The 25,503-nt window shown below is 36.9% G+C and overlaps 1 protein-coding gene and 1 pseudogene across 2 annotated transcripts; one reads left to right on the forward strand and one right to left on the reverse strand.

Annotated features, from left to right (window-relative positions):
• Positions 1-1,064: 1,064 nt before the first annotated feature.
• On the forward strand, positions 1,065-4,696 carry LOC107549218 (hyaluronan and proteoglycan link protein 2-like; annotated as a pseudogene).
• On the reverse strand, positions 4,264-24,376 carry LOC107549244 (brevican core protein-like). Of its 2 annotated transcripts, XM_016230255.1 has the most exons (16): positions 24,360-24,376; positions 23,623-23,656; positions 23,289-23,513; positions 16,417-16,499; positions 15,796-16,185; positions 15,038-15,212; positions 14,572-14,699; positions 14,105-14,395; positions 12,232-13,230; positions 9,713-10,720; positions 7,889-7,996; positions 7,345-7,503; positions 6,131-6,213; positions 5,839-5,983; positions 5,578-5,763; positions 4,264-5,486 (listed from the first exon to the last, which is right to left on the reverse strand). In XM_016230255.1, exons 3-16 carry the CDS (start codon positions 23,291-23,293, stop codon positions 5,359-5,361), a joined length of 3,888 nt encoding a protein of 1,295 aa, XP_016085741.1. In that variant the 5' UTR covers positions 23,294-23,513; positions 23,623-23,656; positions 24,360-24,376; the 3' UTR covers positions 4,264-5,358. The 2 variants fall into 2 exon arrangements, with proteins under 2 accessions (XP_016085741.1, XP_016085742.1); XM_016230256.1 differs by lacking the exons at positions 23,623-23,656; positions 24,360-24,376 and having other exon boundaries at positions 23,289-23,527.
• Between the last annotated feature and the right edge of the window lie 1,127 nt (positions 24,377-25,503).

The raw sequence follows: 25,503 nt of genomic DNA on the forward strand, positions 1-25,503 counted from the left end.
CTAAAACTAAAATAATAAACATTTGTTACTTGAAATAAAATAAATGTTAACTCAAATAAAATATGCAAAATCTTAAACTTATTCTAGCATTATTTATTTACTTGGAAACAAAAAAAACATTTCTCATTTTCATTTAGTTTAAATAGATTTACTAAAATAAGGACACTAAAATAAAATGAATAAAAAAACACACAACAAAATTACAAAAACTTTAATTAAAATGAAAAATTATTTATAAAAACTATAACAGTGTCTCAGTGATACTTACTCAGGTAAGTCACTTTCTTTGTTCTTAAATCATTAAAACTATTAAATAAAATGTAAAAAAAATATCTAATTTCTGTGTAAAATAAAATACTGTATATTACATGAATAATATATATAAAATGCACATAATATTAAAAACTAATATAAAAATAAAATATAAAACTAATGTATTATATATTGTAAACACACTTTTCAACAAAATATTTAATATTAATATTTAATATTAAATTAATATTTATTTGTTCAAAATTGAGACAAAAAAAAGCATTTGGACACTTTCTCATTATCATAGATTAGTGGATCATGTTCATAGTTGATGAAATGAAGTACACCTGTGGCTTTTTCTGCTATGACACGGAACAATAGAAAAAATGATTTGTAGATGCCATTTGTTTTATATTTTATATTTTGTATAGTGTCACTTGAGCGTACAAAAAAGTGGGGGCTGCTCCACATCCGTTGTCCGGTTTCTGGCAGACAACATGCTTAATCACCTAATGAGCATCTTAATTCTTCTGCTTTCTCAACAAAAACACACTGTGTGGGCTTGAAAATGAAATTTTTAACCTCAGCACTTTTTATGACTACCCCAAAAATGTGAAGTTGCCTCCATCATCTGAGGTTTCCTGGTTTCAACTGTTCCTGGTCTGTCTGTCAGAGAGTCGCTGAAAGAAACAATGAGAGTCAGTGTGATACTCATTAACATCTGGAGCAGAGGAGAACACTTGTCAGATGACCCTGATCAGTGCGTTTCTCCACTGCAACCAGAGCAGAAGAAAGAAGATTACTGTCATGGACTTTTTCTGGATGTCCTTTTTAAATTAAGGAAGAGGCTGAAGACTAAGGTGAGACTTTTTTTTCTCTTTCCTCACAGCTTTCTGTTTGAATCAAATAAACAAATAAATCAAATAAATAAATAAAATTATTATGTTGTTTAGGGAAATGGTGAAATCCACAATGAACTTTATTGCGGTGTTAGTGACTTCAGCCAGTTTCTTCTCTTGGACCTCTGCAAAATACCACCACCATAAACAAGGTAATATCATTTAAAAACTTTAGCTGATATGAGAGACTTTGTGATTATAATACAGTATAAACATGATTTGAAAGCATTTACAAGATATTTGAACACATAATATTAAATTACACAATGTTTTTACAGCACCTTTTTTTCTAGACAAGGACAAAGAGCTAAAATACCTCTTGGAACCTCTGGTATATGCTGAGGTCACTGCTCGCCGTGGAAACGCAGTCGTCTTGCCCTGTGTGATGAGGTTCAAACCATCGCACTACAGAGTAAAGTGGACCAAAATCGAACCCCCAAGTCAAGGAGTGGAAAACATAGTGCTTATAACAAACGGACACGTGGATAAGCAGTATGGCTCAGTCGGGCCCCGGGCGTCTCTGCTGCGTGCACATAACCTGGAACTTTCTCTCCGTCTGACCTGGAGCTGGAAGATGACGGCAGCTACCGCTGTGAACTGATCAACGGAATTGAGGATGAAAGTGTTGTTATTACTCTGAGGATTGAAGGTAGGACAGGCTGACAGTATTTTACGTATATTAAATATATACATTTTAATATATTAATTATAATTGGCCATGTATTTCAGGTGTTGTATTTCCTTATCAGAGCCACCATGGTCATTACAGATTTACATTCTTTGATGCTAAAGAAGCTTGTGCTAAACAGGATGCAACACTTGCCACTTACAAGCAGCTTTACAGGGGTAATAATAATATTTACACACCTAGATTGTTTACTTTAACATAAACCTTTGAGCAATATCAATATCAATATTCAGATTATGACAAAAAATATATATATACATATATTTCACACATATTACAAAAACTGTTAGTAATGTTAGGACAGAGATTTTCCCACATTCTGTATGTTAAATTGTTTATAAAATACTATTCTGAAGTTTAGGGTTAGTAAGGTTTTTTTTCTTTTTAGAATTTTTTTTTTGGTTAACAGGGATGCATTAAATTGATCAAACATTACTGTAAAGACATTTATAATGTTAAAAAAGATCACGAGCCCCACTAAAATATTAAGCAGCACAACTGATAATAATAAAAAAACGTTTTTTGAGCACCAAATGATTTCTGAAGGATTTTGTGACACTGAAGACTGGAGTAACGATGCTGAAAATTCAGCAAAATATGTTAAAATAGAAAATAGTTATTTTAAAATGCAATATTATTTCACAATGTTACTATTTTTATTGTATTTTTGATCAAATAAATGCAGCCATGTTGATCATAGGAGACTACTTTAAAAAATAAATAGATAAAACCCCAAACTTTTGAATAGTAGTGTATATTATCGTCTTCCCAAACGTCTGTGTGTCTAGATCCATGGTGAGCCTTTCCTTAAACAATAATTGTTACAATGGTATATAGCTAAACTGATACAGAGATTGTTAGGAGGCATCTTACCTACTAAACTGTTTCTGTTTAAAACAAAAGGCCATTAGAAACACAGTCACTGTTTGTTCCCCCAATAGACTAGAAGTGACACACCCAATCAGCTCTGTTGTTTTTGTATTTAGGAAAGACAAAGAGTAGAGTGACATTTGAGCTCCCATTATGCCTACATGAAACTGTTGAATATGGAGATGAGACTGGAGAATTGAATGTCAATAACAGAGATACAGGAATTCCACCCAGAAAACAGTGCAGTTTGTTATGCAGATCACAGTTGTTCACTAAACATAATTATTATACATAGTTATTATTTCTATGCTGCACTTAGAAATACTTAACTTTTTTGCTTTTCCAGGCTCTGTGTTCTTCATTGCGGGGCCTTTAAATTTTGCGTGTCTGCAGACGGGATGGTGCCAGTCTAGCGAAGGTTGGTCAGATCTACTCATCTTGGAAGTTTCAGCAGCTTGAACACTGTGATGGAGGCTGGCTGCAGGATGGCAGTGTACGATTCCCCATCATCCACCCGAGGGAGCGCTGTGGAGGGATTGCAGAACTGGGGGTTCATAGCTTTGGGTATCCCAGCAAAAGTTTGTGGCTTTATGGGGCTTATTGCTACAGGTAACTGCTCCATGTTTTGCTGCCTGGTAAATTTGCACTTACATGGCCCACTGGCCTAGAGGTGAAGTCCCTAAAGAGGCGCAGAACATATCTGCACCACTAGAGGCTCCCTGTAGAGTAGAGCTACAGGAAAGGGAACGTATGAGCTATACAGTTAGCATTCACATCTGTCTGGGTTATATATCAGTTCATTTACTAAGCCTGTTTTAAAGCAGAACATGTTGGGTCCTTCTGGGAAAACACCAATCAAAAGTGGATTGACACAAAGGCTTTACTCCTGCTTGAATAGCTGCTAGCTTGAAATGCTAACTCAATAGCTTTGACTGTATATCAACAAGAACAATATGTAGCCTAAACCAAGTCTAACAATTATTCAGTCACTGTATTTGTAACAACATGCCTATGTAGATTCCCCATGAGCTTTATTTTTTAAAAAGAGAGGTGAACTTAAGGCTGCTTTTTTCCCATAAATTTGTCCAAAGTGATCACATTTATCTTAAATGTTACATTGTTTAGCACCATATGCTGCATGGTGCCAAATAGTTGGATTTTTATTTATTTATTTTAACACCGTTGATGAACAAAATAGTAAGATTGTAAAATGAGTGAATAAAATTACCAATGAAAATATGAAATCTGTATTTACATAAATTTTTTTGGTGACAATCCTAAAGTGTCACTTGCAGTATAAGTTATATACATACACATGCGCAGTGTTTCAAAACTACAGAAAACTGTAATCAACTTACAAGACAAATTCCCATAAAATGTTCTTTTCAAAGTGCCTCACAAATCACAGGCGCACTACTAGTAATGCTAGTTAGAATATTAACCACAGATTTGTTAAACTAATTCTTAATAACACTTATACACACATATTGTGAGACACACATATTCACATATGCAAGAAAATTCATAAAAATTTCTTATTGTGATAACTTTTTTATTGTGATTGCTCTGATTGCTTGGAATGTAATTCATTTCATGTTTCTAGAGTGATAAAATACGCCCTGGTTTCAGGCCATCGAAAACTAAAATATGGTTTTGTTAGTGATGCATCACTGAATCAAATGAGACTTGATAGTAGTCTACTGAAAATGGCCATCCTCCAGAGTACAATACAGACCTGAAAAACTGAGCACCAAGTCACAGAATGACCAACTGTCTTTCCATAAAAAGACTCAACGTGGGTCTAGAAATCACAAACATTTGTGGAGTGCATAAGGAATCTTCCCTACTTCATAAAGCTTTGCTGACCCAACATCAACACAAAGGATGGGTTGATATGCCTCAACTGACTTGATTGAGTTTACAAAGGTTGCAGATTTTTTAAAAACTTTTTTTCCCAGAGTACTTTAAAGCCAACAACAAGCACTAGAATATTGCTGTTTTGTTTATTAAGGAATTCCTGTTAGTTTATGACAAAGTTGTGTCATTGTTAGCCTAAGAGTTCTTGATCTCAAGTTGAGTCTGGTTGGCATCTCTAAATGAGGAAAAACACAGGACACCGAATGTTTAAGAATGGATAACTACTGCTGATGAGGACACAATTAGTCACTACAGGGCAACAATGTAAAACAAAATGATTCAGACCAGCTGATGTTAGAGTGCAATTGTTCATAGGTTTATCTCATAATTTATAAAAAAAAAAAAAACAGGTGTCTGGTCCAAACGGTTACAAGCTTTGTTTGGAAGTTGCATTTTATCAAGTGTGCTTTTACGGTATCTTAGAATTACAAAATGTAATTCAGTGTCAACAAGGTCTACAGAGAGAAAAACGTCAAATAAAAGAGCTGAGTGAAGAAAACAAACATTAATACCCTTTTAGTCTAATTTAAGTAACCTGTTATAAATGTTTGGTGTATTTAAACCGTTATCCAATTGGAAGTACCATTTTAAAAAAGTTAAGTGAGACCATTTTTTATATAACATTTCTGTTATATAAAGAACTTTGTAGAGCTGATCGATGGAAATTTTTAAGGAGGATAAAGAAGGTATGACATGATAAACAGGAGAGTGAAAGAATGCCGTGCGCTTGTTTTAAAAGATCCATTTTATGTCCACATATTCAGGTGTTGTTGTTTTTGTTGTTGTCTCTTCTATGATTATTTCCTTGTTCTGACCTGTGGGCCATGTTACCGGTTCTCCATTTGAGTATGCTGATCCCACTGTGAGCAAAATACATGAAATGAACACTGTAAGCTATTTGGATTCAATGGCATAATAATATAATATAATCAACAAAAAACTATTTTTCACCTGGTGAACAAGTGATCATAGGTTCCTCCCACTGTCCATTGCTCTGACATGTGATAACAGGGTTTTGTCTCTGGATGAAGCTTGGCTCACAGTAGTAGCGCACCTGTGAATTGGCCCTGTACTTTAGTTGACGACGTCCAAACATTTTAGCGTGCAGTACGAGAGGGGGCTGGCCACAGAATGCTGCTAAAGAAAAACAAACCATGATGAACTTTTGCTCTTCCTGGGCCCTGGTGCCACCACAGAATGTGATGTACTCACCAATGCCCTTCTTGCACGTGTAGGACAGCTGGTAGTTACAAGGGATATCACTCCAACGCCCATCATCGTACCACACCATGACAACACAATCCTCTCCTGACAGGAAGTAGCTGTCTGGTTGTCCACGATACCAGTTCTCATACAACTGATACAGAGAGACAGGTCAAAAGTTTGGAATAATCAAGTTTTTCATCAAGTCAAGAACCCCATGCAGTTCTAGTTTGCAAAACCCTTGACGAAACACTTGATGTTTTGTCATGTTTTTTACAGAAAGCCAGATCAGTAGACTCACCAGAGGGTTCCCATCTGACCAGCGGAAATCTCCCTCAATGGTCTTGTCATTGAGACCCGTCCACTGATACTCCCTGTATTTATCTAAGAAAAACACAAAAATGCCAAAGAGCCAGCATACACTGTCAGTAAGACACAACATAGACTCCAGTTCCAGTTTAACACCCAGATGCATCATATATGACAAACATGCACAGGACCTTTTAACACAACCCTCATTCACTCGCATGAATAAGGTGACACGTTCAAAGCCCTTCAACGGTTTGATGATTGTATAGAAATGCACAACAAAATGCAGGGCCTCTCAATGTTATGTCAACAAACCTGGTCCTTTATGAATTCCTTTATGTACTGTAAGCTAAAATGCTTCAGTAGTGTGGCACACCTCTTAATTTAAGCAATATCACTCAAGCAAGAGTACTGCTTTTCTGAGAAACAACTTGAAAAACAGGAAGTTAGTATTGAGTAGGCTAACTTACAATTTAGAGCAATTATTGGCATTTTAGTTCGTCAATTTTTGCTCTTCACCAATGAAAACAGTTCCAAAGGTTCACTTCTCCGAGTAAACATACCATAATGGGAGTTTTTTCCTGAATAAATCAGTGTTTTTTATCAACCTTATTTTCCCCGTAAGAGCGGGCGCGGCCATGTCTGGCTTCCGGTGTCATTCGCTTCCTGCTATTTTTAACTGTACAAAATAACTTGTTTTGCTGCTTGATATGGCAAACTGATGTGTCTTACCTCATTATTTTAATGTATTATCTTAATTATGAACACACTGGTTTGTAGTGCAAACAGTTTTACTGTTTACTGCAGTTTGTTATTCTTCTCGTTGTTTCCCTACAGCAGCTAAGTCTCACACATTCACAGAAAATGGCTTACTTCCAGGTTGAAAAATAAGGTGGATAAATCGGTTGAGTAAATAATTCAATGACTCATGTAAAGAATAAAGACTGGTTTGTTCCTGAGTGAATCAAAAGAATTGGTTGAACAAATGATAATTCACTCATCAAGACACTCATTTTTGTGCCACCTACTGAGTTTCTGAAAAATAAAAGCCACTTGCAAAGACTGACAGCCTGTCTTATGACACCTTGACACATTCCATCAGGTTCAAATCAGGTTCCATCAAGTTAACATTTTTAACATACGATAAGAAGTCAAAATTAGATCAACAGAAAAGGGCCAACTCTACAAGCAGTTGTTCAGACGTACCATTGATAAACGCCTGTTCCTCAGGTGACATAACAGAGACCAGGTGACCTCCGCACATGCGACAGTGCTGCTCTGCCACCTCCCATTTCTGCCGTTTCGTAAAATGTTTGTAACAAAACCCTTGGAACTTTTCCCAGCCTGGTTCACAGTGCTCTAGATCTTTGTGGGGAGAGATTGGACAAATTATAGTTAAATTGCTCAAATTATATATATAATTAGTATATTATTAACATGTTAATATTACATATATATATATATAAATACATTAATTAAAATTTTCATTAAGATTCATAGATCTAAATTTACTTTCATAAATGTTATTCATGTAAAATATTAAAGAATCGCAGAATAAACAGTCACTTGTGTTATCTTTTACTAATATTTAAATTTGTTTGATAATCTGAAACATTAAAGTGTGACAAACATGCAAAAAAATACGAAATCAGGAAGGGGCCAACACTTTTTCACACCACTGTATATATATATATAAGTATATTAAAGGTATTATAGTGTAGAAGTATAATGAGATATGCAGGTAACTCACCTGTCTCGCAAAAGTCTCCTCCATAAGTGGGTAGACAGAGACACCTATGACCTGCTCCACTGTCCACACAGGTACCTCCATTTTTACAAGGGTTCTCCAGACATGCATCTAAAAGGCCATTCACATGTTTTTATAGCGGACTATAAAAATATTGCACATAAATGAAGGGTTTAAAATAAAGTATGGCTATACTCAACAAACACAGGGTGGTGCAACTATGCAGTAATAGCTACACTTACATTAAGCGTATGGCTTATAATTTGTGGACCACAACTCAATCAAAAACAGGCTAAATCTTGATCCCGGATTGGTTCTGTTAACCTCTATCTTCTACATAAAACATGCCGTAGCAGCACCGGATACGTTGCCCTTTCTTTCCAGTTGTACTGTTATCAGTTTCTAGTCATCATGGCCCCACTAAACAAAACTCTTCCTTCATGCACGACTGCAACTATTTGTTGTGATGGGGGTTACACACTTTGGATAAATTCTTTCTGTCTCTATCTGTCTGCACTGTACTCTTTGATAGACGTGCTAATCAGTTGGTGCAGCATGTCTGTTATCAAGTTACCAGGTATTTTAAAGAGATGTATCTGGCAGTGTTTGGAGGGAAACAGCGCCCCCTTCTGAGAACATCTGGTTTGCTCAATAAATTTAAACAACCAATAGATGGTGCTATCACTCCTAGATGTTTAAGGCAGTGTTGTTATTAACCAAAACTAAAATGATTTAAAAATGTTATCTGAATTGGCAAGTGAAATGAAGCTGAAATAAATACAAATATTAGATGAAAAAAATTAGGTGCAGCATGTCTGTTATCAAGTTACCAGGTATTTTAAAGAGATGTATCTGGCAGTGTTTGGAGGGAAACAGCGCCCCCTTCTGAGAACATCTGGTTTGCTCAATAAATTTAAACAACCAATAGATGGTGCTATCACTCCTAGATGTTTAAGGCAGTGTTGTTATAACCAAAACTAAAATGATTTAAAAATGTTATCTGAATTGGCAAGTGAAATGAAGCTGAAATAAATACAAATATTAGATGAAAAAAATTTGTTAGAACTTAAAATGTTGCCTTGTCAGCTATTTGAAATAAAATAAGCTGAAGTATTAAAATGACTAAAACTAAAACTGAAATAAAAATGACCTAAAGCTAAATAGAAATATAAAAAAACATGTAAAATAACTAAAAATTAAACTAATTAAAATAAAAACTGAAAAAAGGCCATTTAAAGTATATACTATAAAAGTATATAAATAATAATAAAATAAGTGGTTTAAGGGGCTTGACCATGTACTTTTAAAACTAGCTATAGTTTATTCATCATTAAATAGCACTGAAATACTTTTAGGCAAGTTGTTTTCTTTCTAAATGCCCACATTAAAAAAAACTTCTCTTCATTTTCCTCCTTGTAAATTATCGAAAAACGACTACAGCACAGACAGACAGGCAGTTTTTAAAATATAACTTGCAGTCTGGAAATTGAGACAATAACTAAAAATTAAACTAATTAAAATAAAAACTGAAAAAAGGCCATTTAAAGTATATACTATAAAAGTATATAAATAATAATAAAATAAGTGGTTTAAGGGGCTTGACCATGTACTTTTAAAACTAGCTATAGTTTATTCATCATTAAATAGCACTGAAATACTTTTAGGCAAGTTGTTTTCTTTCTAAATGCCCACATTAAAAAAAACTTCTCTTCATTTTCCTCCTTGTAAATTATCGAAAAACTACTACAGCACAGACAGACAGGCAGTTTTTAAAATATAACTTGCAGTCTGGAAATTGAGACAATATATATACTACAATATGTTTACCTGAAATGTAGCCTGTCCTGACCAGCACTCTCTGTGTGGGTCTGGCAGGCAGAGTGGAAGACTCAGGTGTGGTTGTGACATCATTCTCATCTTCCGTATTGTCTGTGTTTGCTTTAGTCATGAGTTCATAATCGTTATCGTCATCATCATCATCTTCGTTGATGGCTGACGTAGTGGATGGTTTTTGGGTTTGCGTTGTCTTCTCATTGATGGGTACATTGGTGGAGTCAGATTCATCTAAGCCTTTGATTTCATCTGTGGTAAGTGCCGCTTCCCCACTGAATTCAACATCTGCTCTGAACTCTCCTGGGTTTGTGGAAGACACCACAGTTTGCCAGATGGGACTTTGGGTCCCATGAGGAAGAAATGTAACCTCCAGACTTTTCATGGATCCCACAGTGCTGGCCTGATTATCATCATTATCACTATTTGTTTCATTAAGGTCTTGCATATCTGTCAGATTAGAGGGAGTGATGGTGGCCACATCTGAGTACGGATGCTTAATAACTGAAGACCTGTTTCCTGAAGGTTCTCTTTCTCCAGAAGACTCATCCTCATCCTCATCCTCATCACTGCCATCAATGCTGAAAGTTACAGTAGAATTATTAAGCTCAGTGGATGTGATGATTCGTTGATTAGGTTCCTCTCCAAGCCCAACCTGCTCCACCTTCTCCAATTCTTCTTCCACAATCCCAAAGCCAGATGGAGTTGTGCTTTCAGAGAGGACACCTTCCATTTCCTGTGGAGAATTGATTTCTACCTGTACACGCCCATGTGTGGTTGATGTGCCCAACAGGTGAGGCGTTGGGGTGGTCAAGAGTGTGACTGGCAGGATGTCTTCACGTTCGCCAGAACTTTCAGAAGATTCGGTTTCCTTCGGTGTCATGCTCACGGTCGAATAATCACTGCCATCATCAACTGCACCAAGAGACACAGGAAGAGTCTCAGTTGAGGTCTCCTCAGCATTGTGATGGTCTGCAGAAGTGTCTGGGTGTCTGGGTGTAAAAGCTGCAAGTGAACAAATCAAACACAACAATTTAATTGTAATTCATAAGGCAAAAAATGACCAGGATATGGAATTTTCTCAACAGTTGGTGATTTACAGTTTATCTATGGCAATTCACTCATAATTTGGTAACATTTAGTATAGGGACCAATTCTCACTATTAACTAGTTGCTTATTAGCATGCCTACTATTAACATATTGGCTGTTTGTTAATGCTTATTAAGCACATATTCTGCATGACCTTATTCTACATCCCTAATCCTACCCCATACCTAAACTTAACAACTACCTTACTAACTATTAAAAAATCAGCAAATTAGGAGTTTATTGAGGCAAAAGTAATAGTTAATGGTTTGTTAATGGCGAGAATTGTGCATTAAAATAAAGTGTGACCCACAATTATTAGTTTTTCTCTGTCTATCCATTCAACCATCGTTTAAATCATTATCTGTCTGTAAGGCCTATAAACCTTCAAAGTTCAAGGCTGTTTCCTAAAACTTTTCAAATACATATCTCGTTGAATTTCAATTAATTTAAATACCACTTTTTAAAATTAAACAATTTAAAAGGCATTCTCAATTCAGTTCTGAATGGAACGCATTTTGGTACATTTTTGGTTAATAAAAAGCTCACAAAATTATTATTTGCTGATACACTGTATAAGCATATTGTTTCTTTTTACTTACTTGGGCTAATATTGTTCAGATGTGTTAATGAGAAGCTCTCTGTCATAATCTCAGGTGTAGATGCTCCATATGTCTCTGAATTATGCAAGGTGACCAGATGTTCGGCCTTTTGTGTGAAAGAAAAGGTCAAATCCTCACCGGAACCCTCCAACCAACCTTCAGTGCTGGATGTGCTTGTTGATGTGGACTGAGTTGTGTGTGTAAAAAGACCCCAGTCTTCATCTGGCTCTGGAGTTTCTGTGATATTCCCTGCATTTTCTTCTACTGTAGCACCTTCAGGTAGATATGTTGAGGGACTTGACTGGACTGAAGCATGCTGAGTTGTGGTGGCATTGCTTGAGTCAAATTCCAGTGTAGTATCCTCAGTGGTCATGGAGATCTCACTAGTCACATGATCTTTATCCTCATCCTCCAGGTTGGTTTCAGGCATGGGCTGGAAGTGTTTGGACCCATCTATCTCCTTCGGTTGAGAGGATGGTTCCTCTGTTGTCTCAGGCTGAGCCTCTGCAGGTGGGAAAAAATAAAGTGTGACCCACAATTATTAGTTTTTCTCTGTCTATCCATTCAACCATCGTTTAAATCATTATCTCTGTCTGTAAGGCCTATAAACCTTCAAAGTTCAAGGCTGTTTCCTAAAACTTTTCAAATACATATCTCGTTGAATTTCAATTAATTTAAATACCACTTTTTAAAATTAAACAATTTAAAAGGCATTCTCAATTCAGTTCTGAATGGAACGCATTTAGGTACATTTTTGGTTAATAAAAAGCTCACAAAATTATTATTTGCTGATACACTGTATAAGCATATTGTTTCTTTTTACTTACTTGGGTTAATATTGTTCAGATGTGTTAATGAGAAGCTCTCTGTCATAGTCTCAGGTGTAGATGCTCCATATGTCTCTGAATTATGCGAGGTGACCAGATGTTCGGCCTTTTGTGTGAAAGAAAAGGTCAAATCCTCACCGGAACCCTCCAACCAACCTTCAGTGCTGGATGTGCTTGTTGATGTGGACTGAGTTGTGTGTGTAAAAAGACCCCAGTCTTCATCTGGCTCTGGAGTTTCTGTGATATTCCCTGCATTTTCTTCTACTGTAGCACCTTCAGGTAGGTATGTTGAGGGACTTGACTGGACTGAAGCATGCTGAGTTGTGGTGGCATTGCTTGAGTCAAATTCCAGTGTAGTATCCTCAGTGGTCATGGAGATCTCACTAGTCACATGATCTTTATCCTCATCCTCCAGGTTGGTTTCAGGCATGGGTTGGAAGTGTTTGGAGCCATCTATCTCCTTCGGTTGAGAGGATGGTTCCTCTGTTGTCTCAGGCTGAGCCTCTGCAGGTGGGATGAAATTGATGGGCTCTTCCGGCTGTAGGTTGGTATCTGGCATTGGTTGGTAGTGTCTATGATTACTGCTTTTAACACCATCAACTGCTGAAGCTTTTATATCTGGTTCTCCTTTTTGTGTGAAATCAGTGTGTTTTGGATCTATGTAAATCTCTGGAACAGACTCAACTTTTTGCCAGGTGACCTCAGTGGACTCAAGATATCTCTCTGTGCTGGTTGGGGTGGTGGAGTCTCTATAGGTGCTATCTTCATCTAACTGAGGGCTTGTGGTGTGGTTGTGTTCCTCTGGTTCTGAAGTAGTCTGTGTGCTGTAAATGGAGAAGGACTCAACAGCCCCCTGTGCTTCATTTTCTGACTGTTGAGTGATCTGATCCACACTATACTCCTCTTGAGGAACTGCTAAAGTCACAATATGCTGCTCGGTGTCCTCTGGCTCTGTTGCCATATGATCTATAGGTGAGACTGTTTGAGAGTTGCTGTTAGCTGCAGAGGAAGAATATTAGAGATACCATTGATCAAAGGTTAAAGGGATAGTTCAGCCAAAAAATGAAAATTCTGTCATAAACTACTCTAAACTACACTCATGACATTCTACACCCATAAGACCAACGGAATTACCACATTCAAGGCCCAGCAAGGTAGTAAGGACATCGTTAGTAAATATAATTAATGTGACATCAGTAGTTCAACCTTAATTTTATGAAGCTACGAGAATACTTTGTGTGCAAAAAAAAAAAAAACTTTATTCAACAATTTCTTCTCTTCTGTGTCAGTCTCCGCCACCATTCATGATAGGACCATGACATATGCATGTGGTGCTGCCGACGCAGGAGTCGGCGTTCTGATGTAGACCCCGGATGTGCCTTGTTTACAAGCAGAAGAATGCACACGCATGATTACTTACTACGATTCTGGGCCTTGAACGTGGCAGTTCCGCTGCTGTCTATGGAGGGTCAGAATGAAACCTCTTGGATTTCATCAAAATATCTTAATTTATTTTCCGAAGATGAACGAAGGTCTTACAGATTTGGAACAACATGAGGGCGAGTAATTAATGACAGATTTTTCATTTTTGGGTTAACTATCCCTATCCTATATTGTATGGGATTGATAGTATAGGTCAGGAGTTTTCAAACTTTTTAATGCCAAGTATTCCAATGATATCATGTAAAAAATCCATTTATATAGTGTTTGAAAAATATTATCACATCTTTAGCATACAGCCCCAAAAATGCTTTTTTCCCCCCTCAAATTTGATCACAGACCCCCTTGGGCATCCCTGGTTTGAACCTTAGTTATCTTAAGACAGTTTTGTGAACTTTTAGAAAAACTCAAATTAAAACATATCTGTAAATACCTCTGAAGCAGTAAGCGTCATGCCGAGTCTGTGGGGGGAATCCCGTTTGATTGCTAAAATGATAAACTGTCTTGACACCAGGTTCAGAACCCCCACACCGTTCACGAGGGGTCACAATGGGGTAGCGAACGCTTCCATCAGCAAGCCAACCAGGACTGCAGTGGTTCAGACCATCATTCCAGGCGGCATAGAGTTGGCCAGTGGTGGCTAGCTGAGCTCTCTGCTGCTCACAGTATGTCTTAGCTTCCGACAAGTTGAAGCGCTGTGGGGATGACCCATGAAAAACCTCTCCTAAAAACAGTTACATCAATGAATGAACAACCAACTTTTGCTGACAATCACAAACAAGTCATCGTAAACAGAGTACATTCTTTGAATATGGACTGCTTGCCAATATCAATAGTTTTGAGCACAGTTAGCATTGATTGCAAGAGTATAATATTAGCAATGATATGGGAGTGGTTTACCATGAATGTTCTCCACATAGCAATACACATCATATAGTTCATCATTATCCATCATGCCATAGTTTCGAACGCCTGGTAATCCATCCATGTCTCCAAAACACCCTTCACGTGGCATCTGGATTGGGTATCTAAGAAGACATAGGGATAGTATAAAAACATTTTAACGAATCCTAAAGATAGATGTTTTTTTGTTATTAGTCAAAACCAACTAAGCTTAACCAATCTAATTACTGGTTTTGTTTTTATATCCTATTCTAAGCAACAAGACAATATTTAGCTCCGCCCCCAATCCAGAAATCCATTCCAAATATTAAATGTCAAATATGTTCTGACAGACTGTGATTTTGTTGCTTTAAGTGTGAATAGACAAATTGCTAGTACCTAGAAAGTGGTCTGCATCACATTTACTGCAAGTATATATAGGACATTCTCAGTAGTTGGTTATTTGATGTGTCAGTTCACTCACCTAACGGAGTGATCTGAAAGCCAGCCAGCGTCACACTGCTCATAACCGCTGCGGTACGCAGCCATCAGCTGTTCTGGAGAAGCAATCTGAGCTCCAATATCTTTACACGCATCTTTGGCCTCATCAAAAGTGAAGGCATAGCGACTTGAGGTATGGCGATAATGGAAGATGACACCTAAGAACACACAGCATGTCACTGTTCTCCCCCCGGAGCCCCCCCCCCCCAGGATTCCTATTTTTCCCCAAGAAAAGTTTTGGGGGAGGCATATACATGTGGCTGAGCCGGCTAAGGCCACGGAGGATCCGCCATGGCCCCCCCGAGCTGCCCGCTCCACCATGGGATCCGGTACCGCCGATGATATGTGGCATGAGGTCGCGCCTTTCGGAGGGCAGCGTAATGTCACGTTTTGGTTGTGTATCCCCTACGTTTCTGTGCATGCCTTGACCCAGTTTTCCGTTGTTCCCCGATTAGTCTATTCTGTTCACCTGTTTTGATTTAGTTCTCCACCTATTTCAGTTCTGCCTAATCACATTCCCTGTTTATTCTTTTTTAAAAATTGTAATATGATTTCTCAATATTAGTCAGTTTACTGTAAATAAACTGATAAATGCAGCCTTGGTAAATATTTATTTAAATATTAATCCTTCCAATTCCAAAAGTTTGAATGGTAGTCAGTGTGTGTGCAAAACACTGACTAAATAAAAAAGACAATCTGGGTTTGCCAGTGATCTTTGCACAAAGTAGTTTACATAATCACCTTTTACTTTGACTTGGGCCTGGTCATGAGCATCCTCCAAGCCGTGCTGGACTTCACAGCGGTAGAAGCCTGTATCGTTGTGTATCAGTTCATCCAGTCTGAGGGTGAGATCAGCTGAAGAGGCAGCATAATTCAGCAGTGATGCCCTGCCTTTATACAACTCACTCACCTTTACCCTCTCACCACGGGCCACTAAGATCTCTGTCTCTCTGTTTGATGAAAGAAAGCTCCATTTGACTCGTGGCTGGGTCAGTACAGCATGTCGGCCCAAAGACGGGGTCCGGGAGTCACCAGGCAGACTCACCAGGCAGGGCAGAGTCAAGGAGCCCCCCAAAATGGCAGACACTGGGGGGCTATTGGGAATGGTCACTTGTAAGAATGTGGTCTCATCTGAGGAAAAGACAAGAATGATTGAGATACTAATCAACTGACAGTTTAATACTGAACTGAATTGGATTTTTTATATCCCAACCTGTGCATTCACTTGGGCAATAAAAGTACAACAACATACTCTGTAACTGGACTCTAAGAGCTTCTATGACCTATCTATCTATCTATGACCTTTACTGTTATTTATCGTTAATTATATTTTGTGTGTTGAACAGTAGAGGTGAGACACACCTGCTGCAGGACTGAGGACGGCACAAGATGACAAGACAAAGAGGCAGATGGCACGCAGCAGTACATGCAGGAACATCGCTGATCTGAGACCGAACAGAGGGAGAGAGTGAGACAATATATAGAAACAAAGTCAAAGAACAGCATTATAAATGTCAGATGGAATTGTGACATACCACAACATAAGATCTTTGTGTTGAAATGAAAGACGCAAACATTTATTTCCAGTACAGCAATTTAGCTAATTTATGTCATTTAACTGCATTCTGTTCCAGTGTAAGTTCATGGATATTCATAGGGGAAAATGACACACTGCCTTGTGTGAGAAAGCGAGAAAATGAAAAAGAGCGAGAGAAAGTTCTTTGTGCTTCTGCCAGATTGTAAGAATTCACACTTACTGAATTTTTTGAGCCTTCTAAAATCAAACCGTTTGAGTGCAAAATTTGAACAGCTATTGTAACAGGCATTAAGGCAGTAAATTGGGTGATTTTTAATCTGTTCAAATGAAGAAAAGATAAATGCTTTTAAAAGGGGTTCTCAGCCTTTTCAGGACCAGGAACCCCCACCAAGAGGTATATATTTTTGCTAATACTTTATTAAGACTATAATTTATTAGAATGTTGACATTATTACATTACATAATACATAATGTAATGTAATATGTAATATGTAATGTAATAATGTATTATGTAATGTAATAATGTCAACATTACATAATACATAATGTAAAAACTGTATGGTTATATTTACAGTTTTATTTATTTATGTGTGTGTGTGTCCCCAGTTACAAGTTACAATACAGTTATAGGAACTGTCCCATAAGAATATATTTAGGGCATACATAGGTTAACCAATTAACAAATATTTAACACTTTTAATTAAAGAAGATTCTATGTATATATTTATATATTTAGTCATCTACTCCACTGATCCCTTTTGTAGACCTCTGGTTGAAAACCCTGGTTTTAAAGGCATGTGACTGAATGGAACAAAGACAGAAAGGCTTGCCTGCAGTTCTTTAGAAAAAAAACAACAAAATGCTCAAACAGCGCAGTAAACAAATTTTCACTGCAGACCCCACAGCACAGTCTTTGGAGGGTGTGTTTATTCTTTAAACGATGAGACTTTGCAGACTTATAATTTGTGTTGAATAACATTTTTATTTGTTTTACTTCGCTTTATGTGTGGTTTTGCATTTTCACAAGCCTTTCTGAATCAGAGGTTACTTGAGAGCTTCCCAGACAGAGGATTTGGCAACCCAGTGCTACATCCAGCTGGCATGATTCAGATCTTTGGAGTCTTCGGGAGCTCTTGTATGTGCTCAGAATTTTGACGAGTCACCGAACAGACTAACTACCCTTTTCTAAACATGAACATCTCTTTACCAATACATCCATCTCCACTAAGGTCATCTTTATGCACCTGTCTCTGTGCAGCCCTTAAACTACACACAGAGCACAATATAGACTGTGTTTAGCTAAACGGCCCAGTGAAAGGAAATGTTTTTTAGCAGCTAGATGGTTTCTTAGTGAGACAGGCTGAAATAAATTAATAAAAGACCACCTGCTAGATCCACTGAAGTACTGTTTGTAAAGACCGAATTAACTGAATAGTCATGCCTCAAAGAGTGAGCCAGAAAAGCAAGTAGACATAACAGTGGTCCAGTGATTCTAACAATTTGAAATATCCCTGTGACTTTTTAAAACCCGTACAAAAAATCTGAGTAAATTTCAGCAACACTACACAAGCAATTTTCATGCAGGAGTCCAGGCACCGTTTAAATGAAGTGGAAGGTAATGAGTTGATTACATCAATTGTACATGATAACATATCGTTGACTACAAGTTATTTTAACGACAGGATGTTTACGATGATGTCTGTGCAAAATTAGGGGCCATTTAAGTATCTAATTGTAACTCTTCTCTGTTTACACCCAGATGTGAAATTACAGCCGACAATCCCTAAAGAAAGACTCCTGATGTGTAATGTTACCTAATAGAGTGCAGACTGATGAAGTGGAAATTTACTGATGGAATGTGAGTTTTAATCAACGAAACAAACAAGGAAGTGCACTGGAACAGGAGTTTTTGTCTTCTGAACTATTTGTCTGTGTACTACTGCTCTGGGTTTGGACATCTGGACATGTGAACTGCAAGAACACCAAATTCCTAACAGCAAACCTTCCTTATGGACTCATTAAAAAGAAAATAAATGCATTTATTACAATCTATAAATTAATGTGTACATTAAAAAACAAAACCATTCCCAACACCAGTTTGGTGTTTTAAAGTTTTAAGGAAATATTTCATTTTATTATCAGTGCTGAAAACTGTTTATTTACAGATTAATTTAAATTAATTTATTTATTTATCAATGAATGCATTTATTTATTTATTTTGTGGTAACTGTGATACAGCACCATCTACAAGTAACCACTTAAAAGATAAGTGGGATTTAATATGTTTTTGTTCATATTCATATGTGACAGTGAAGACATTTATAATGCTACAAATGATTTCTAATAAATGCTGTTTTTTTAAAGTTTCTATTAATCAGTGATCCTGAAAAGAATATCACAGTTTCCACAAACATATGAAGCAGCATATGAAAAACTGATTTTCAACATTGATAAAATAAGGCAATAAAATAATAATAAAATATATTTAAATAGAAATCAGTCATTTTAAATTGTAATGTTATTTCACAATATTACTGTTTTTACACATGGTCAACACAAGAGACCACACAATCATAGGTTTTTTCAGTACATTAAGAAAAAAACTTATTTGTGTGATTTCTCAGAAAAGCAACAATTCAGTACACTTGATGTAACCTTTCTCTCCTGTTTTCAATTTTTAAAAGGAAGTTCACCAAAGTTATGGCCCATTAAGCTCTCTGATCCAGAGGTCTAACAGAAGTGGTTTACTGTAAGTACAAGACAGGAACTACAAAGCCCAGCAAAAGCTGAATTCAGGGCACAAAAGCCTCAGACGCACCAGAGCAGGACGTTCTGACGCTGTGGTGCATTTTTTTGTAATGTAGAGTAATGGGTACATGGAAACGGTTCGCCTAAGAGGAAAAGAGAGAGAGAGAGATGGATGGAAACTGGCATGAACTGGTTGACCTGAAGTTGGATAAATGCGTGTTAAAGACTACTGCCATGGAGAATAGGAGTGTGTTTGCACTTTCACTGTACCTCCTCTAAAAGTGCACTTGGACTTCTCCAAAATTAAGGATAGAAGCAAATATTTTTGTGAGTTTCAGATGGAAAACATCATGAGCTATAATACTGAGAAGACTAAACAAAGCTGCCTTGCTGTTTAACTGCAAGTATCTGCAAGTATTTGAACTGTCTCTCTGCTTATCTTGTATCCCGTTCTTGAATACTTTACAACAGACACAGCCACATTTCCATAAGCCAAAAGTAAAGCCAGATTGCTGTAAGGGCAAACATGGAGGACGGGGCCCAGCAACCTCAAGAGTGCTTAGGCAGGCATCTCCATGGACGCCTGCTGTCTGGAATACAGAATGACTTCATTTTGAAGGGAAATGGGGAAGGAAGCGGTCTATTTCACTTACATCACAGCAGTGAATTTACCGACCGTATAAGGAGCTCACTATTTCTTGCTGAAGATTTGGTTTTAGATTAGTTATTCCAATGGATAAACTCTCAGACAGACAAGGGATGGTAAAAAAAAGCAGAAAAGCTTTCCCACGAACATCGTTCACAGTGGAATGCTGCTCTGTTTTGCATTTTTCCCATGTTTTTTCCTTGACTTTTCTCTGCGTTGTCTGTCTGCTTGGTCATGGACTCTTCTCTTGCTCTTTCTTCTCTTTCAGTGCCACACCCACCTGCAAACTCAAGCCCTTTCTAACCTCGCATGACTCTCTGTGACTTGGTCCATCACCAGGGGCAACCAGCTCTGTCCTCAGAAACACAGACCGACCGGAACTCACACAGAGAGAGACAGAGAGGGTAATTCACCCATGTCTGAGGTGTTATTAGCCAAGCAGCCTGTGGTAGATCTGGCTAGCCAAGCATACAGCCATTCTCTGAGCTCTGTAAGAACCTGCAGAGAACGGATGTGAATAGTGGACTGAACCTCACAGCCTTATCAATGACAACACTGTATATTGTATATAACCATTAACGTAGATGCATAAATGCTATACAAAAATCTATAATATATAATATAATATACAAATTGAAGTCACATGAATGAGTAAAATTTTGAAAGAAAAACTCACCCAAAAATGAAAATGTTGTCATTATTTACTCATCCTCATGTCGTTCCAAACCTGTATGAGTTGAACGTAAAAGAAGATATTTTGAAGAATGTTGGTAATCAAACAGTTGATGGTCCCCATTGACTTCTATAGTATTTTTTTCCCCCTTCTATGGAAGTCATTTGGGACCAACAACTGTTCGGTTCTTCAAAATTCTTCAGAATATCTTATTTTGTGTTCAGCATAAGAAAGAAACTTAAACAGGTTTGGAACAACATGAGGGTGAGTAAATACTAACAAAATTTTTGGGTGAACTATTCATTTAATGAAATAATAAAAAAACAAATGGAGCATACTGTTCAAATGTTTGGGGTCGTTAAATAATAAAAAAAAGAATGCTCACTAAGTGCTGCATTTATTTGATAACAATACAGTAAAACAATAATATTGTGAAATGTTATTACAATTTAAAAGTAATGTTTTCTATTTTAATGTATTGCCAAAAATTTATTTTATTTTATTTTATTCCTGTGATGACAATGCTGAATTTTCAGCACCAGTATAATTTAAGTCTTCATTGTCACATAATCCTTCAGAAATCATTTTAATATGCTGGTACTTAAAACATTTCTTATTATTATCAATGATGAAAATAGTTGTGCTGCTTAATTTTTTTTTCTTGTGGAAATCGTGATACTTTTTTTCAGGATTATTTAAGGAATAGAAAATTTTTAAAAATTGCATTTATATGAAATAGAAATGATTACATTATAAATTATCTTCACTGTTACTATTGATCTTGTTGACTTTTTGATTTAATGCAGCCAATTCTTTGGTATTAAGTATTAAATTGATCATGAGAGACCCTTTACTCTTCACACTAAGGTGATCAGGACTGGACATGACTGCTGTACAGTTAAATTAGGTCAGATGTGTCCTGCGGGGGTTTGTGCAAGTATTTTGGCAGTGGTGATTTAAAGAAAAGACACCTAATTAATCTGAGAAGAAATGACCAAATAGTTTCTTTTATTCCACAACAGCTACTAAATATGAGTGAAGGCATCTCTAAAGAAAAGCAGCAGTGGATAAGAAGATGTGTGGATGCCTCATATCAGTTTAACTTAATCTGTCAGATTATATGAAGGCTCTTTATCTTATAACTGCTTAAAAAACACTCACACATCAACTTACTTCTGCTCTGCTACACCCATTTGAGTGATGGGTTTAGAAACGAGCTTAGCCACTGTGAAGATGAATGGTTGCTGTGGCACTATGTAGGCAATAAAGTGTAGCAATTTTACAGCTGAAAACACACTGCAGACATTAACGCTCAATGTCTCAATAGAATTAAGTTGACTCACATAAGCATTGGAATAACTGCAGATGTAGACCAAACAGGTATTCATGAATCATGTCTCTCTCACGCTACATTTGTCACCTGGATTTCTGCTTAGTTTGTACCACAAAGCAAAATCATCCAGCAGGTGTGTTGCAGGTGTCTTTTCCTCGCTTGCTCAAAAACCTCTAATATTTGTGTCTGCAAAGCCTTTAGTCTCAGGTGCAATATTAAGAAGAGCTAAACTCAGCACACTAATATTATTTTATTTTTTCACCAATTAAATTCCAACACAAGTGCAAGAATAGATCCTGGAATTGAACTGGTGTTTGGTTCTTACATTAGCAAGCCTTTTCAACACTCAGTAATCGGTAAAGTGTTATTTTCAGAGTTAAGTAACTGGTCATTTTTGTGCATTAATTGCATATTTAGGTAACGGAGATAAAAATAAATGATTACAGGTTGAGTGTTTGCTAAGCTCGCTGCAAATTCAAATGCTGTCTCAGTTTCTGCTCATGCATATAGAACACGCATTCATTTAGAAATGTCAAGAACAGGTGTCTTCTCTTTGAAGGCTCAGAATGTGTAAAGCACTTATGCACCATCCAACACTGACAACCTTTCAAATGCATTCTAAACAAATTCTAAAATTAATTCTCAGTACAACGATCCAATAATAGATATGCTCTCAGCAATAACAGATCCACACGAAAAGGGCTTTACAGTCTGATGCCTGATGTCATAAGAGAACCTTTTTAGTTTCATTAAAAAATATATTTTTCTGCTCCAGTTGCTTAGAAAAAAAATGTGTCAGTGCTTTAAAAATCCAGTTGCAAATAGACTGATCTGAAAAGCCTGTAATGTAAGATTAAGAACTTTTTAATCTCCAAAGAATCATTTGCAGCCAAAATAAATAAGCAAATAAATAAATAAATAAATATAAATAAAAATTATTTCTGCAGCCTGATGCCAAAGGAGAGCCTTTTTAGTTTCACAAAAACATTTTATTCTCCAGTTCATTAGAATATTATGTACTGGTGACTAAGACAGTTTTTCCAAGAACAATTATCTTAATGGATAGTGCTCTGCATAATAGTCTGTACCAATTCACAAGGGCTGATGCAACATGCATATTGAGCTCTGAAACTTAAAAATGTACAGGGCAGAAAATGTTCTGCATAAGCAGAATTCACTTACCCTAAAAATGATGCCCAAAAAGTAAAAATCCAAAAGTCATGAAATAAATTAGCTAAGTTGCAACTACTTTTACAGAATCATTATAGGCAATTTAAATGCATTTAAAGCCACATACCTCATTCCTCTTGGATTCTTTGTGAAAAGCCCCCGTGCAGATGAAGGATTGTATAGAGTCTCATAGAGTGCAGGCTGGAGATGATGGATGCTGTGAGCTCTTCCAGAGGAGGAGAAGAAAGAGAGAGAGAGAGAGGATGACAGAGAGCGGAGGAATAAAGGAGAAGGAAGGATCTGCGATCAACCCACTCTCTTTAACCAACAGGGTTCATTTTCCTATTTGTCCCTGGCACAATGAAAAAAGTGGGAAGGAACGGAGGAAAAGTTAAAATGTCCTAAATTAGAATGAACTGAGAGAGAGAGAGGACACGATATTAATAGAGTATCATACACACCTGAAATTTTGCACGTTGTCCTGTTATTGTTGTCCTATAAAAAAACGGTAAACCCAGAATAGGTAACGCGCGTAATACTGCTTCAAAATGACAAGTGACTTAGAATTGATTTGATACGAGCACTCGCGAGAATCATGCAGGTTTTATGCTTGCCATACGCTTAAAAGAACAAAAAAGAGCGATGTATTTGGCTTAGCTCCATGCGTCGTTTTGGTTAATTTCTGGATCATAATTGGGAAACTGTTAAGGCATTGTTCTGTCAAGGCATTAAAGGATTAAAACCTGTCGAGGTGAAGACAGTTGCAATGTCTTTATGGCAAAACAAAGATCAAATTGACAAAATGAGTAAAACACACACACAGTGAGACATGATTGAGTGGTGTTAGTTTTGCTTAAAATTAACATTTCCATGATCAACATTAACTTTTAAAAGTAAAGGTTCTTTTGGCATCAAAATTTCAAAAAAGAAACTTTACCATCCATGGAAACTTTTCAATCCACAAAAGGTTCTTAACAGTATTAAAATGTTCTTCACACTAAGAAAAAATGGTTCTTTCAAGAACTGTTCACTGAAAGGTTCTTTGGGGAACTAAAACTGGTTCTTCTATGCATGTCATAGCTGTGAGAACCCCCTTTTTGAACCTTTATTTTTAAGAGTGTAGCACAATTGCATAATTTTAGTTATGAATTAAAGGAATGGTTCACCAAAAAAGAAAATTTGCTGAAAATTTACTCACCCTGAGGTCATCCAAGATGTAGATGAGTTTGTTTCTTCATCTGAACATATTTGGAGAAATTTAGCATTACATCACTTGCTCACCAATGGATCCTCTGCAGGGAATGGGTGCCATCAGAATGAGAATCCAAACAACTGATTCACAATAATTCACAAGTAATCCATACGACTCCAGTTAATCAATGAATATCTCGTCAGGTGAAAAGCTGCATGTTTATAATAAAAAACGAATAATGGCCTAATGGTGAGTAAATTTTCAGCATCTTTCATATCTGGGTGAATTATTTCTTTAACAAAATTTTTAGGTTGTCTTAAGGTTTGGTCCAGAAATAACAAATAACAAACAAGTTTCTCGCATAGTCTTAGTATAGAGTAATCTTTTTGTTGCATGAATAAACATATTGAGGAAACTTTCACTCTCACTGAATGTACCCATTGTTCAGAGTAAGAATAGCTATTTAAGGCAAGGATCAACTTTGCACTGAGCAAGAGTCCAAGGGCTGAGTGCCACAATGAATGCTTTGGTTCACTCAATTGCTAGGCCACAACAACATTGTAAATGAGAATTAAATAGTTATGTAAGCATCCATTTCTGCAAGCATATTAAGATAGTAAACACTGTCATGGCTAAATGCTATGATGAAAATGAATCTGGACCAGCGCAACTCTATATCACATCTGTATAGCAGGGTATGGGCATATACCTTCCATGACTCTCTGTTGGTGAGCTTTAATAACTAGATCTTTCAGTAATGATGAGACAGCTGCTTATTCAGAGAAAGAACCAGTTTGAAATGGTTTTGAGGCATGAGTCACTGCTGATTCACATCTGTAAGTTTGAATCTGATCCATTTGTGAGTCATGTCTGCGAATGTACCCGCATGTGGACAAAACAGACCAGAGTCTGGCCTCCTGTTAAAACAGTAGCAAACTTTCATAGATGAGAGGCTGGATGACAGATGCAAATGCTAGTTTGTACACAGAGAGAGAGAGGAGGGTGAATATGGTTTTGTACATCACATATTCTTCAACATAAGAGGAATTTACCATATCAACACAGCTGACTGTCTATGCTGAAGATGAAAATCAGGTAATATCACTCTGAACATCTACAGAAAATTACTATATGCATAAAAACTACAGTG

The sequence above is a fragment of the Sinocyclocheilus grahami genome, unplaced genomic scaffold (genome assembly GCF_001515645.1).
Source record: "Sinocyclocheilus grahami isolate Dianchi unplaced genomic scaffold, SAMN03320097.WGS_v1.1 scaffold366.1, whole genome shotgun sequence".
Lineage (NCBI taxonomy): Eukaryota > Metazoa > Chordata > Actinopteri > Cypriniformes > Cyprinidae > Sinocyclocheilus > Sinocyclocheilus grahami.

Coding starts and splice junctions, on each gene's coding strand:
- LOC107549244 (XM_016230255.1), bottom strand. Junction 10,721..12,231: donor TCTGAACAATATTAACCCAA/GTAAGTAAAAAG, acceptor GTTCACTTGCAG/CTTTTACACCCAGACACCCA. Junction 7,997..9,712: donor CAGGACAGGCTACATTTCAG/GTAAACATATTG, acceptor ATGGCCTTTTAG/ATGCATGTCTGGAGAACCCT.